At 57.6% G+C, this 14788-nt stretch overlaps 1 protein-coding gene across 3 annotated transcripts in view; it reads right to left on the reverse strand.

Moving 5' to 3' along the window:
* Positions 1 to 4093: 4093 nt before the first annotated feature.
* The window catches only part of C22H16orf74 (chromosome 22 C16orf74 homolog), a 38883-nt gene continuing 28188 nt past the window's right edge, over positions 4094 to 14788 (reverse strand). For all 3 annotated transcript variants that reach the window (XM_037815633.1, XM_037815632.1, XM_037815631.1), the window contains exons 3-4: positions 6965 to 7108; positions 4094 to 4642 (exon numbers count right to left, since the gene is read on the reverse strand). In XM_037815633.1, coding sequence (XP_037671561.1) covers positions 4584 to 4642; positions 6965 to 7108 — 203 coding nt within the window. In that variant the 3' untranslated portion in view covers positions 4094 to 4583. The remainder of the gene's footprint in view (positions 4643 to 6964; positions 7109 to 14788) is intronic.

A 14788-nucleotide genomic window follows, 5' to 3' on the forward strand; every position in this document is an offset into this window, starting at 1 on the left:
CAGACCCATCGTCTCACATAAGCCTCAGACCCCTGTGGCACTGTCCCCATTCCCCAGAGAAGCAGACTGAGGCCTGGAGGGGGCTGGTAACCTGCCTAAGCAGGCTGGCTGCCACTCATCGCCTGCTCACTCTGCACCAGGCTCCAGGTGGGGCTTTACATGGATTATTTACTTATTCCTCACATGTTCTCCATGAGGAAGGCACTGTCATCTCCATTATACAGGTAAGGACACAGAAGCTCAGAGAGGTTGAGTACCTTGCTCAAAGTCACACAGCAAATGGGAGGGGTGGGTCTGATGACAGCAGAGCTCTTGATTCTATCTTTTAGTTCCTTAGAGGGGTTTGGGGCTGCAGCGGGGTTCCCTGCCTCCCCTCCCTTCCTGGGTGAGAGCTTACACTGAGCTGGACCCCTTCCCCAAGTGGGGAGACAAAGCTTGCTTAAAGGGAAAGGGGCTTCAACAACCGGTATTAAAGGCCAGTGAGTAGAGTCACGGGGTTTCCTGCAGCTTGGGGTGCAGATGTCACCAGGAGGGGCCTCTCTATCCTGCCTAAATGCTGACCTCACCAGCAAGAGACCTCCAGCTGCAATAGGCCCAGGACCAGCGTGGGCGTCTGTGGCCCAGGACCTGGAGGCAACCCCTGGCAGGCCCCCACCAGCCTCCCCTGTGCACAGCCCTCCAAGCCTGTGGCTCAGGCACTAAAGGTGTGGCTCCCTCTTAGCCCCTCCCCGAGACCCAGAGTCCCCTTGGATTCCAGAGGGAGCAGTACTGGGGCGACCTGTCAAACCTCACTTCCAGGCGGGCACGAGGGGCTCTGAGAATCCAGAAGGAGATGGTTGAGCTGGTCAGTGACAGAGTATGGCTGGGAGGGCTGCGTGCGGGTGGTGAGGCTGCAGACTCTCTGCAGGGTCCCGGCTGCTGCTTCCTGTCTGGTGGCCTTGCACAACTGACTGAACTTCCAGGTTCCTGAGATCCCCGATCTGTAAAGTGGGGGTGACAGTTATGGCACCTCCTGTGGACGAGCAGATCATCGCTCCCAGTTGTCCTCTCTCTCCGAGTTGTCCTTCCCTTCTCTGTGTTTTGTGACTTCCCAGCACACTGATGATAGGTTTGATCATGGAACTTGTTTGGCCAATGGTGCATGGGCAGATGTCACAAGCAGACGCCGTAAGCGTACTTGTGTGGCTTGCCTTGTGTTCTTTTGTTTCTGCTACCTACCGTGAGGAGAACATACCCCGGTAGCCATTGGCCAAAAACTGAGGAGCCACATGAAGCGGATTTCAACCGAACTGGAGCCTGGCAAATCCGTGCTGAACTCATCCAGCCACTCAACAGAGTTGCAGCCAACCCACAGGCCAGTGAGTGGGAAATAAATGCTTGTTGTGCAACCCAATGCGTTTTGGGGGTTGTTTCTTACACAGCAATATCACAGCAAAGAGAAAACCTACTGATACACTATCTCACAGGGTTTCTGCAAGGATCACATGAGTGAAAATGTACATTAAGTGTTTAGAGCAGTGTCACACATAGCAAGCAATAAAAGTGCTACATGGATCAATATATTGAGCACCTACTGTGTGCGAGGTGCTGGGTGTACAGCCATGTGGAAGACCGAGCTGCTCCCTTTAGGTGGTTGAGCTTCTGCACTGGTGCTAGGCTTTGCAGAGGGATTGGGTTTGGACAAGTAGGACCAAAGTCATTCTGGAGAAAAAGAACATCATGAACATGGTGGCAGATTGTACTTTCCAAAAATGTCCACCACCATATCTGCCACCCCACATTCTCTTCTTAGAATGTGTCCTCGACTCTCCTCCCAGTGGGCTCTCTGTCCCCTTCTCTTGAATCCTGGAAGGCCTGTGACTGCAGCAGAAGCTACACGATGCGACTTCAGAGATGAGCCATCGCAGGCAGTGCTGCTCCCACCCAGTTTTGTGGAGCTGCTCACTCTTGGGACCCAGCCGCCACGCTGGGAGGAAGCCCAAGCTGCCCCCAGAGAGGCTTTTGTGGAGAGAAACCAACAGCCAGCACCGACCTGCCGGCCACATGAGTGCGCCATCTTGAAAGTGGATCCTTCCAAGATGGCGCATGAAACAGAAACAGGGTCCTGTCAGGCCCTCCCCAAATTGTAGATTTATGGGCAAAGTAAATTACTGTTGTGTCATGCCGCTAAGTCTGGGGGCTGCTTGTTCAGGGGCAGTAGTGACAGGAGGACGAGGCATGCGAGCAGTTCAGGGTGATCAGAGTGGGGATGGGTAAGGCTGAGAGTCTGGCCTCTATCCAGGGAGCAGAGGGGAGCTTTCGGAGGGTAAAGTGGGCAGTGATGGGATCAGAGATTTAGCTGGCAGCAGAATGAAGGATGGAAGCAGAGGGGCAGGGGGCAGGCAGGCAGCCCTTTCAGTAGTCCTGGGGGGCCGATATGAAACGGGGTGTCAAAACCAAAATGGAGTAAAGGAGAGGGTGAGAGAGACAGTGGAGGCAAAATCAGTGGAACACAACGGAACTGAGGGTTGTGTGTGAAGACGGCCTGGGCCTGGCGATGGGGAAGGGGGACGGGAGCCAGGGAGGGGGCACGGGGAGGGGAAGTGGGGGGAAAGGCAGTGGCTGCGTTTTATGTCCTTGAGCCCAGACATTAAAAGGGTGTGATGGTAACGCGGTCTGACTCCAGGGTCTGGGCCATTAATTCCTCAGTCATTGGGTTGTCCCTAAATGTGTGTATCTTTCTGTATTAGTTACTTAATAGTCTGTTAAAGTTGATTTTCAATCAAGTCACTTATGTCAAATAAGGCAGTCCGCTGGTGGACAATTCCACTCTGGCGAAGGGCGAGAACAGGCAAACCTAATGGATGGTGCCAGAGGCAGGAGAGCCATGACCTCTGGGGGAACCTTGGCCCGGAGGGGACACAGGACCCTTCTCCACTGGGCGACAGAGCCGTTCTGTCTCCCTCGGGGACGTGGGTCCACCACGTGAACAGTCCTCTGGGCTGGCTGCCTGCTGGAGTTCAGTGCACTTTGCTGCATTTCGTCTTGCTGTCAGGACTGCGCAGTGGTTTACCAGCTCAGACGCTGGGGCTGGGTGGCTATGAAGATTTCCAGACTCTGTATCCCGTGAAGGAGAGAAGAGGGGCTGTGGAGAAGGTGGACACAGCCCAGGGAATGCTCTGTGGCTACCAGCGCCTGCTCTGGTGGCCACATTTTAACCTGTCCTTTACATGACTGGAAGCAGGCCCCGCTGCGGAATTTGCCAGGCCCGGTGCAAAACGAAAACGTGGGCCCCTTGGTCAACAATGGTTACGAATTTTAAGACGGTGACAGCTGAGCATTAAACCAAGTGCCAGGCCCTTCTGAGTGGGGGGGAGCCTGTGACTGTACCAATCCCACACCCACACAGCCAGCCCTGACTGTTGGGGCCACCCCTGTCCCTGGGGCATCAGGGCTCCAGTGTGTGCAGTGGGGAAGGGGACAAGCTGGAAGTGCCGGGTTGTTCCAGAAGCAGCCCTCAGCTAGTGACAAAGGGGTCCTGAGCCTGGAAACCACAGGGTGAGCTGGCCCTTCCCCTCCAGGGCCTCCTGGGCTCACCTCCCAGACAGACTGCTCAACACGAATTCTCGTCTCAGGCCCTGCTTCCGGGGCCCCCACTAAAACAGCAGGAAAACCACACTCCTGAGAAGCTGCGCAGCCTCTGATGGGAGCCACAGAAAATGAACATAAACGCCTGATCCAGGATCAGAGCTATCCACGTGGGAAGGGGGACGGCCAGCGACTTAATGTTCTCTTTTAAAACAAAACCAAACCCATCGCCTCCCACCTAGAGATGTGTTGTATCACCACTTCCTTTAACAGACGCGAGAACCAGGGCACTGGGCCACGGCTGGTCAGAGGCGAAACTGCAACTCAGACAGGGTCCCTCTGACTCAGCCGTGTCCCTGGCCCAGTGGGGCCTGCTCGGGGGGCGTCTGCAAAGTGGGGGCCCCCCAGCCAGCCAAAGGCCCACGCGAGACAGACTCCTCTCCCCTGGAAGCGGCTCTCTCACGCTCACCTGCATGCCTGGGTGAGCTCCAGCCCCTGCTCCCGACCCCAGGAGCAGAGTTCACCATTCCCTTACAAAGGACTTTTATTTATTATGCAAAAAGAAATTACAAACCACTTTTTGGGCTGTTTTGAGATCCATAAGACAATTTGTAAAAAACGGAGGTGCTCCTCTTGCAAGTTGTTTGTGTTGACATGGAACACAGGTGCCTGGTGCAGGGTGCTGAGGGTGCACGTCCTCCCCAGGGGTCTGCAGGGAAGGTCTCTCCCCTTTCCCCCACACCGGGGCCAGCAAGGGCATGTGGGCGCTGGAGGGCTGGTCCCCACAATGGGGCCCCAGGAAGACTGTTCCGGAAGCAGTGGGGCTGATTCCTTGCTCATCTTGCCACACCTCTTCTGGTCCAGCGTGGCTCGCCCCTGCCGGGAGTCGGAATCACTCCATTTTCCCTTCTGGCCCTCTCAGCACATCGGTCCCAGCAGCCACATCTCCCTGGGGCACCTGGAGGGGGCGGCCGGGCAGGAGCCCCTCAGACAAATCCCTGCCACGTGCCTCTACCTCAGGCTTCAGGGTCTGTTTCTCCGTCCTCCTGGTATGACCCCGTCTCCTCCGGCCAGACTGGGAAAAAGAGGGAGAGTGACATCGGGATCAACCCCCCACATGCAGCCCCCCTTTCCCTGGGAGCCTGGAGGCCCTGTGCTACCCACCCCAAGCTCCCCCCATGTCTGGGCAGTGGGGTCCCGGATGCCAAGAGGGGACCTTGAGGATGCTGGCTCTCCTGATTCTACCCACTCTCAGGGCCTGGCCCTTCTGGTCTCTGGTTGCACTCCCCAGGGGCACCCGCCTGGGCCCCGCCCTGGGCACAGCCTCTTCTGGGGGACTTTATACCTCACCCACCCAGGCTCTGTGCTCTGGTGTCACAGAGGGGAAGTTGAGGCCCAGGGACCTGGGCTGAGTCTAATGGAGAGGTCTGGGCAGGTCTGAGGGGGAGGGGGTCCTCTCCAGGCCCCAGCTGCTTCAGGGAGCCCCAGCCACTTGGTATCAGCTCCCAGCGCCACGCAAGAAGGAAATGCGAACCCACCCGATCTTCTGGTTTGCCTTAAGTATCAGCAGGGCCACTGGGCAGGGCCTCCCACCAGGCCCTGACTGTCCCCATCACGAAGCCTGCATGACCACCCTGTGGCACTACTACATTCTCCAATTCCCAGGTGAGACCCAGGGGAGCTGGTGCCCCTCGCTCAGGGCCACACAGCTGCTAAGTGGCAGACTCGGAATTCAAATTGGGGGTTTTCTGACTCCAGAACCTGTGCCTTCTCCTACATCTGACTTCTCTGAGCAGGGAAGCAGAGGGATGGGGCTGGAGCTTCGCTGCGTGATGGCTCAGACAGAAGGAGCCTCAAGATCCTTCTGGGCTAAATCCACCCCTCCCCAGAGGTAGGTAAGTGTAAGAGGACCCTTCCCAGGGTCTGGGCATCTCGCTGGGAGCTGGAGGCTGCTGGCTGGAAAGGTCACCCCAGAGACCTGCAGGAGAACCAGCCTCCCCTGCAGTCACACCCGCCCTGGGAGCAGGGAGGGCCTGCTATGACCCCATTTTACAGACAAGGACATTGAGGCTCGGAGCAGAGGGAGTCCAGGGCAGAGCTAGGAGCCGGCCTCCCACTGTCCACACCGAGCTCCGGTTAGACTCCGCCGGGGCACGGGGGCAGCCCTGGACCAGGAGCCCGGCTCTCCTCCCCGCGGCTCTGTGCCCCGGCTTCCCTGCCTGTAAAATAGAGACACGGACCAGACTCGGCTCGGAGGGTCACCGTGAAATGTGACCGTGCATGGCGGCGCTTAGCCACTGCCTGGCCCTGGAGAGGTCCCACGGGAATGCCCCCTGGGGCCATCTTTACGGATTCGGCCCCGGCATTGGTACCAGGCCCAGCCCAGAAGGTCCAATCATTTTCCCCAGGTCACCTGCTCTGCCGAGCAAGGTGGGACGCCCCTCAGGACTTCAGGAAAGGTCTACCAAGCCCCCCACACAGGAGGCTCTGTGTGTTGTCATCACTGTGTCCCATAGCCCGTGTTGGGCAGGAATCATGTCATGGATGGTTTCGGGCTGAGTGCTGCCAAAATGATGGGGGTGGCGGGTGGGGGTGTCTAACCTGGGGTGCTATAGTGTGAGTTCCAGATCACACACCTGGCCCAAACCCCAATTCTGCCACTTACCAGCTGTACAGCAGGTTTCTCAACCTCTCTGAACCTTAGTTTACCCATCAACAAAATGGGGGTGAAAACTGTACCGAACTCACAGAGCTATCGTGAGGACTAAATGAGAAAATATGTCTATCGTGTGTGGCCCAGGCTACTGATCACTATCATTACCGTTACTATTATTATAATTCACAGCAGCAGCCTCAGCGCAGGCCTGGCTTGGTCAATCTTTGTTGGGTGAATCAATGAATAATTTGTCCCAGGGCTCCAATGAATCAACAGAGGAGCACCTGTCTCTGGGAAAAACTCCATCCCCTCTCTCCTGCCCACGGTGGGCAGCATCTGGAAGGCCCGGATCCAGCCCCAGCCTGGGTGTGGGCTGCGTTTCCAGGCCTGCCCCGTCCAGCTGGAACTGCTGCGGCCGACAGGACGGAGCACCAGGCCACCGGGCTGGTAGGGGAAGGCGCAGCCATCCATTACCCCGGCTGGCGGGAGACGCGGCCCGGTGGGCCAGCCCGGCCCCATCCATCACTCCTCCTGGCTGCCGGCAGGGGCTGTCTAGCTAATTACTTAACATGCCACGTCTCGTGGAGGCTGGTGCCATGGTGAGGGGCCCGCGGCGGGATGGACGCAGAGCCCAGTGTAAATCTTTCACAAACCCCAGGGGGAGGTGGGGACACGTGCTCAGCACAGATGGGGGCCCGTGAGCTCTCTCCAGGACCCCTGCCCCGGGCTGGGCGGCCTCACCTGACTGCCGCGAGTCTCTTGGCAGGGTCATGCCCGTGGGGGTCGGGGGGGTGATGATGATGTTGGGCACGTCCAGGTGTTTGCCGCTCAGGACGGGGGCCTCGTCGTGGCTGCTGCTGCTGCTGCTGACACACATTTTAAAGCCTGAGCGGGCAGGCCGTGGGAAAACACATGTACGCACGTACACACACGACAGAGAGACAGGCGTCAGTGGCCGCTGGGGATGCCCCCTCCCGCCCTTCACCGTCGCGTGAGTCCTGGCGTTCCTCAGGGGAGGGGCCAGTGCTGCGCCCACTCCACAGATGAGGAGACTGAGGCTCACCGAGGTACATGACCCGCCCAGGCTCGCATGAGTCGGTGAGGGCCGTGAGCTTTGCCTGCCTGCTTCACTTTGTGCCTTGAACAGTGTCTGGCACGTAGTAGGTGCTCTGGAAATTTCTCTGAATGAATGGAAGCAATCAGGCTCGAATCTGAACCCAGGCCTGGCTGACTCAAAACCAAGCATGAAGCTAGCTCTCCCACAAATTATTTTCTGCAAGAGTTTCTGTGAGATCGATGTTATTTCTTTAAATGTTTGACTTTGAGTGACTTCACCAATGAAACTGTCTGGGCCTGGAATTTTCTTTGTACGGAGGCTTTTGATTACCGATTCGATCTCTTTCAAAGGTGCGGGGCTATGCCAATTTTGTTTCATCTCGTGTCAGTGTTGGTAAAGAGGAATGTATTCATTTCTTCTAAGTGGTCAGGTTCATTGGCCTGCCTCTCCAATGTGTTAATTACAGGTAAGCAGGCTGAAGCCAGCTACAGCTCTCCTGCCGACAGGAAAAATACCCGCCATCCCCTCACTCAAAAGCCTTCCTTCACTCTTCCTCTCCAGTCAGCCACCGGAAACCCGAGCGTGGCCTTGATTTTGCTCTGCTCTCCCCACCCACCACCCCCAGTCAACCTACTCAGTAGCCACAACTGCAGATCGACCTCCCCAATATGTCTGAGCCCATCCTTCACCCTCTCTGTGTCCTGATTCAGTCTCTCTGACTCCTGGCTTGACCCTTCAAATGGTAGCCAGAGTGATGTCTCCAAACGCAGACCTGCCCACCCATGGGCCTGCGTGGACATGCAGCAGCTCCCAACACAGCTGCCAGCAGCCCTTTCCAAAGTGTGTTCCCTGGAACCCTGGCCTTCCAGGACTCCCTTGGGAAGGGGTCCCACGGACCTGTGGATTTGGGAACCACCCATCCTTGAATGCCGACTGACTCCTATGCACTGCATCCTTCTCTGGAGATACGCAAGCATGTCAGAGTATCAGAGGCGTTGACAAGCTGGTGCCTGTCCCTGGGCCTGCCGGACTTGAATAACCACAGAGTCTATAACTGGTAGGGCCCCTGAAAACATCTCACAGAACCGCAAGTCCTTAAATGTAGTCCGGGAGACACCGATCACAGACGGACATCCACCTCCTGTCCCGCCTGCAGCCTCATCCGACCATCTGCTCGCATGCACCACACCACAGTCTCCTGAACTCCAGGCTCCACACGTACCCGCGACGCCTTCTTCCTTGACTGGGATACTGAGCTCCTACATATCCTTTGAACCTCAGGGAAGATGCCCCAGCAGATCCGATCCCACCCTCCTCTGCCATCTGCACCCATTTACTCCGTGATCCAGCCAGCACTTCTCACAATGGCCGTGTTGTGATTTCTGCCCCCTTTCCTGTGTACCTGGAGGACAGCTTCTACCTGACTCAGCTCGGTTTCCCTTGAGCCTTGCCTGGGGCCTGGGAACTCTAAGCAGTAGGTCTTTAAATTTGAAATGAAAAAAAAAAAAAAAAAAATCCAGGTGCTGCTGAATTAGCTGTTAAATTTCTCATCTCTATGCCTCTTCACCTTTTTCCTCCAAAGGGCCCCAGACTGGGATCAAATCAGCTGCAGAATCTGAGCCCCCGGCCACCACTGGGACAGTGCTCCAAAATGATCCCCTGAGGGTCAGTGCGGTGGTTAAAGCACATTTCAGGGAGCCAATTCCCCTCCCCTTGTGGGGGACTGGACCTGGTGATCGCTTCAGCGGAACAGAATCTGGTGGCAGGATGGCGAGTGGCTCCAAGACCAGGCCAGGAGGGTAGGGTCGCCTCCTCCTTGCTCCCTCCTGGGTCACTTGCCCTGGGGAGGACGCCACGGCGGGAGGACACTCGAGCGGCTCAGGGTGAGTCCACGAGGCAAGGAACTGAGGCCCCCAGCCCACAGGCCTGCGAGGGCGCCACAGCAGAATCAGCCTCCAGCCCCCGCTGAGCCCCAGATGACGGCAGCCCTGGCCAGCCCCCCAACTGCCACCTCCCCAGACGCCCTGAGCAGATTCCCCTGCCCAGCCACTCTCAGATTCTTGGCTCACAGAAACTGAGATAATAAGGGCTTGTTGTTTATGCTGCTCAATCTCGGGGTAATTTATTACACAGCAATAGATAACAAACAGAGTCAGCAGAGTTAGCACAGCTTGCCCTGACCCCAGAATGCCACACTTGGCTTTGGGGTCATCACAAGGAGCTTTTCAGAGTGACTTGTGGCTGCTTGAGGCAATTCCTCCAAGAGGCGGTTTGTTCCTGGACGGTCAGAGGAGTTTGCTTGAAACCACAGAAGCAGACACAGGACGGGCAGAAGCTACACACTCAGGCCAAGCTGTTGGTCTGTCTGGGGCTTGACCCAGGTTGTGTGCCCCTTGGCCCGGGCTGCATGCCCTTTGACCGGCCTGTGTGCCCCTAAACCCAGCCTGTGTGCCCTTTGACCTGGCCTGCATGCCCCTCAACCCGGGCTGCATGCCCCTTGACCTGGGTCTGCGTGCCCCTCGGCCTGCTGCGTGCCCCTCGGCCTGCTGTGTGCCCCTCAGCCTGGCCATGTGCATCGCCGGGAAGGCCTCAGTCACCGCAGTGACTGCGCCGACTTTAGAGTCAGACCAAACTCAGTCCGAGTCCCAGCTCCTCCACTCACTCACTGTGTGACCTGGGGCAAGTCACACCAGCTCTCTGGGTCTTGTTTTCAGTGATAAAAACTGGGGTGATGCTCCTCACGCGTCTGGGCCGGGGTGGGACTAACGCGCTCAGTCAGTGGGGGCTGATGTCCCTCCCGCATGTATCCATAGACCCCATCCTCCCTGCTCCCCCAGGCGACGCCCCAGCCACCCCCACCTGCTCCCCACCCCATCCTCTAAACGCTGTTTCTCTCTGGGAGCCCCTGGGACCCCCGGATCTACCAGGCTGTTCAGTTTTGTGGAATCTGCCCTCTCTCCCCCACAGACTACAAGCCCTGAGGAGCCGCACCCAGGCTGCTGGGAAGCTGATCTGCAGCAGGGGTTTCCACACCTTTCTGAGGGCAGAACCGCTACTTCCTGCACTTGTGCGAAGCCCCAAGAGTGACAAATGACAATAAAACAGCCCTGGCCAAGGCCCGAGGCCCGTGACCATTCCCAATGGTTAGATGTCAGGGGTCAGGCACAAAGCGCTCAGCAGCACGTCCTTGGGCCAGCCCCCCGCCCCTCCCTCAGGTGGTGGCACCAGCAGGCCTGGCTCACAGACGTGGGGACGAGAACCAGGGAGGGCACTGGCAGAGCCATCATTTGGTCCGGGGTCCCGTGGACCCCCATGGGTGTGCCTCCTGTAACCACAATCCCGTATAAAGGAGCTGGCATATTTTTCTGGAAAGGGCCAGGTGGTACATATTTAGTCTTTGCAAGCCATACTCTGTCTCAACTACTCAACTCTGCCATAATAGTGCAAAAGCAGCTGGAGACAACGTAAACAAATGGGCGTGGCTGTGTGCCAATAAAACTTTATTTACAAGAGCAGGCAGTGGGCCAATTTGGCAAATCCCTGCACTCTAATGTCCAGAAGGAGCCGAGACAGGAAATAATAGAACCTTGAGAGTCTGAGGCTCGTTAATGCAAAATACAAAAACAAAACCCCAAACCCTGCATGCCACTGAGTGGTAGCAGCACCCAGTGTAAAGGGCTGAGTGTGTGATGGAGTGAGGGACATCAGGGACAGCACTTCTGCCCAGCCAGCCGGAGGCCTGGAGAGCCTGCAGTCCCTGCTAGCTCTCTCCATTATCATCCAGAAAGAGCTTCTCCCAGGGCTCCAGGCAACAAAAGGGAGTAAGATTATATTATCTGTAGCATAAGAAAATCTCCCCTCACAGTCTCCAGAATCCCTTCCTGGGAGAATAGTCCAAAATTCTAACACAGAATGCTAATGGGGAAAAGCCACTCTCTTCCCAGGGCCCCACGTTTGAATTTTAACGTGGCCTAGGAGCTTGGCGACAAAGCCCACTCTCTCCATCTTGAAGCATCAGGTCACCCCATGGGCCCTGCAGAGATGCTGGAGGAAGGGAAGAGGGAGGTGAGGATGCAGGGGGAAGAGGATGGAGAGGGAGGAGGGTGAGGGAGGAGGGATAGGAGGAGGGTGGGAGGAGGGAGAGGAGGAGAGAGGGAATAGGCTCTGAAATCCCAGGCCCGGCAGCCAGCGGTGGCTGAGCTCCAGAGGAACCTCTCAGGAGGATAGAGCCGACTTTGGGGATTAGAAAACAAATGCCAGCCTTGCCCCAGACAAGAAGCTCATTTGTGCTAAAGCAAGAGCTCTTATTTGTTAATTATGTGCCTGCCTGGGCTACTGAAAGCCTATTTCCTGAAGGGAAGGCTGGGCTCAGATTCCAGGGGGCTGGGGAGGACAGGCTGGGGTGGCAGAATCCCAGCCAGGGGTGGGTGACAAGGCCTGAGGGGATCCCCCTTCCCTCAACTGGAGTCTTTGGGGCCCTAGACCCCTTCAGACTTGTACTTGAGGGTGGTGGGAAGATAGAGGTCAGATGGACTTTCTTTGAGGCCTGGTTGGCCCTGGCTGCCCACTGGAATCACCTGGAAAGTTTAAAGATACCAGTGCGTACGGAACCCACCCCCAGAGGGCCTGCCACTGCCCTGTGTGAGGCCAGGCATCCGGACTTTTAGAAGCTCTCTAGGTGACTCCATGGGCCACCAGGGCTGAGAACCACTGAGCTAGGGTGGCCATGGGAGCACGTGGCTTTACTCTCTGGGAGAGACTGAGGACAAACCTCAGCCAGTGGCAGGGGTGAGAGGAGAGTACGGTCTACTGCCCGGCTCAGGCAGAGACTGCCCAGGGGTAGAGGTGAAGGAAGGATTTGAGACCCAGGCAGAGTGAGTGGGGGGCCCTGAAACTGACCCTACAGCTGTCAGTTTCAAGCCCCCCCCCCCCCTTACCCCCTCTCCTGGTCCATTTAGAAGGAGTCATTTATGCCCTGCTGGGATGGAAAGCCAAGCCCTGCCTCGGGCGACGAGGTGGAACACTGCCTCAGCCCACATCCTTAGGGCGCTGGCTTGTGCTTCCAGCCAGGGGGGGCTGGCCTGCCTGCCAAAGCCCCCCACACCCTCCCACTGCCCCCTGGAAACCACATTCGGCCTGTCATTTCATAAACATCTATTCAGCACTTGTTAGGCACTGGGTAGCTTACACATTCTGGAACCCAAGGTGGTCTGGAAAAAGATATCCTCTGGCAGCTTTGGATCCTCAGGGGTTCTAGGGGATTCCAAGGGTTTCCTGCTTCTCAGGCCGACCATGAACTTCGGCCTGCCCTGGAACGCGTGGAGGCGGGGGGCAGGGGCCACAGGGCCGTGGGAGATCTGGCCGACCCTGAGGTCCCGTGGGGATGTGTTCCCCTCTTAAGCAGCCCCCTCACCATCCCAGACTGAGCCGGTGCTTTGCACTTCCACACTAACCCTCCCAATACCCCCGGGTGGATACTGGGGTTGCCTCCATTCTCCCAATGAGAAAACCAGCGCCAGGTGGCCAGGCAGGGGCCTGAGGTGGCTCCAGGCCTGGGACCCCACCTTGCCCCACCCCACCCCTTCCAGTCTCAGGGGCCACGTCTCCAGTCTCATCCTTCAAAAGCCCCAAGCCAGGCAACCTATGATGGCTTGGCTCTGCTCAGCATGCCCCTCGCTCCGAGGGACTCCAGGTCACTGAAAAAGGGGCACCTGCCGCCCCTGTGCCAGCTCTCAGCGGCCCTGGAGCCACTCATGCTGGAGCCAGAGCCGGCCGTCCCCCTGCAGGCTCCGCGGCTCTCGCGCGCCCTCTCCTGGTCCTTTCGAAAACCGCGCCCCTGCTTGCAGTCCGATGCCCGGTGCCCGCGCCAACACCCTGCTGGGGACAGCGTGCGCCCTCCCCCAAGGCACAGCCACATCCAGTGGGCTCCAACCGGGCCACCCACACCAGCTGGATCCACAGTGCAGTGGGAGACCAGAAGGTACACCTGGGCTTCCAGACACCTGGACAGTGGCTCCACCTCTTTGGACCTCTATTTCTTCACCTGCAAAGAGGGGTAAATCACAGTATGTGCCACTGGGGTGGGCAGGGGACAGAGGACTAAGGGTCACAGCTGCGGCCTCACTACGCCCTTCCAGGTGGGCCCCGCTACTGTGCATTCCCCAGGTGAGAAAGCCACACAGGCAGTGCACCCGACAAACACAGGGTATTGAGGAACCACGAGAGTCTGCACTTAGCATTGCTTCACTCATCTGGCCAATACTGAGACCCCAGCTGCTGGCACTGGAAGTGCCTGGGCATGGAGCAGGGACCCGGTCTCAGCCTGCAGGGGCACAGCTGGCATTGGAGCTGACCACTGCTTGTGGAGTGGCTATATGACAGTATATCCTGGTTCCAACTTGGCACTGCAGGATCCTTTTCTCTTGTTGCATCAGAACGGCCATGGGCTTGGAAAGGAGGAAAAACCGAAAGGGCTCAGTTCTCCTTTCCAGCTGTGACAGCACCTCCCTGAGCCTCACGTTCTCATCTGCAGAATGAGGCTGAGGCCACCTTCCCTGCAGCCCGGGTAGAAATTCCCAGCACAGAGTCTGGCCCTGTGGAATCAACAGCTCTTCGCCGTGCACCTACTGTGCACTGGGCACTGTCCCAGGTGCTGGGGACACAGAAGTCAACAAAATAGTCTCAACAGATTTTCTGTTCTTGCACCCCCCCATGCTTTGCTTTCCCTCCACTTCCTACTCCAGACCCCAGCAGCAGAAATGGGACCCCAAAGATTTCAGGGTTGGCTGGAAAAAAATGAGAGTCCCAGGTGATCCCAGCTCTGCATGGGCATTTCACCGTTGGGACCCCCAACAGCCCTACGGGGTAGACAACATCCAAACCCCATTTTCCATATGGGCACAACAGGGCACAGAGGGCTCAGGGACCTTATATTCCCTCCTGGGAAGCCAGGAAGCAGGTGTACCCCCATGGCAGCCCGGGCCACTTAAAGAAAGTGGAGGGACAGCGGGGAAAGGGCCCAGGAGGGGTCTCAGGATTTGGGGCAGGAATGGCAAAGCTTCCCAGACAAGGCCGGAGGACAGGGGACACGAGGGGAGGCCAGGCCGTGCCTAACCCCGAGACATGGCCGGGATCTTTCCAAAACAAACCAGCGCACGCCTCTGGGGGCTCAAGATGCACGAAACCTTCTTTTCTAAAATTCCAATTACGGGGAAAGCCTGGTGTTATTGTGTGATGCAGGGGAGCCCCCATGGTTTTGCCTTTCTGAGGCAGCCCAGGCCCGATGGAGGCAGCAGGGATGTTTCAAATCTCCTTTTAATTAAGGAAAAAGCCCCGCTTGTGTCAGGGATGCGCTGCTGGAGAGCCTTGGCACACCAAGGTGGGGGGGCAATGCAGCCCCTGCCTGACTGGCCCCCCAAGCCCTCCTCGCCTCTCAATCTTTCTACCCCCCGGCCAGCCCCCCAGCTCCAGCTCCTGCATCAGCCCCTGTGAGGAGTTTTAGGGTCTCA

The sequence above is a fragment of the Choloepus didactylus genome, chromosome 22 (genome assembly GCF_015220235.1).
Source record: "Choloepus didactylus isolate mChoDid1 chromosome 22, mChoDid1.pri, whole genome shotgun sequence".
NCBI classification, from domain to species: Eukaryota; Metazoa; Chordata; class Mammalia; order Pilosa; family Megalonychidae; genus Choloepus; species Choloepus didactylus.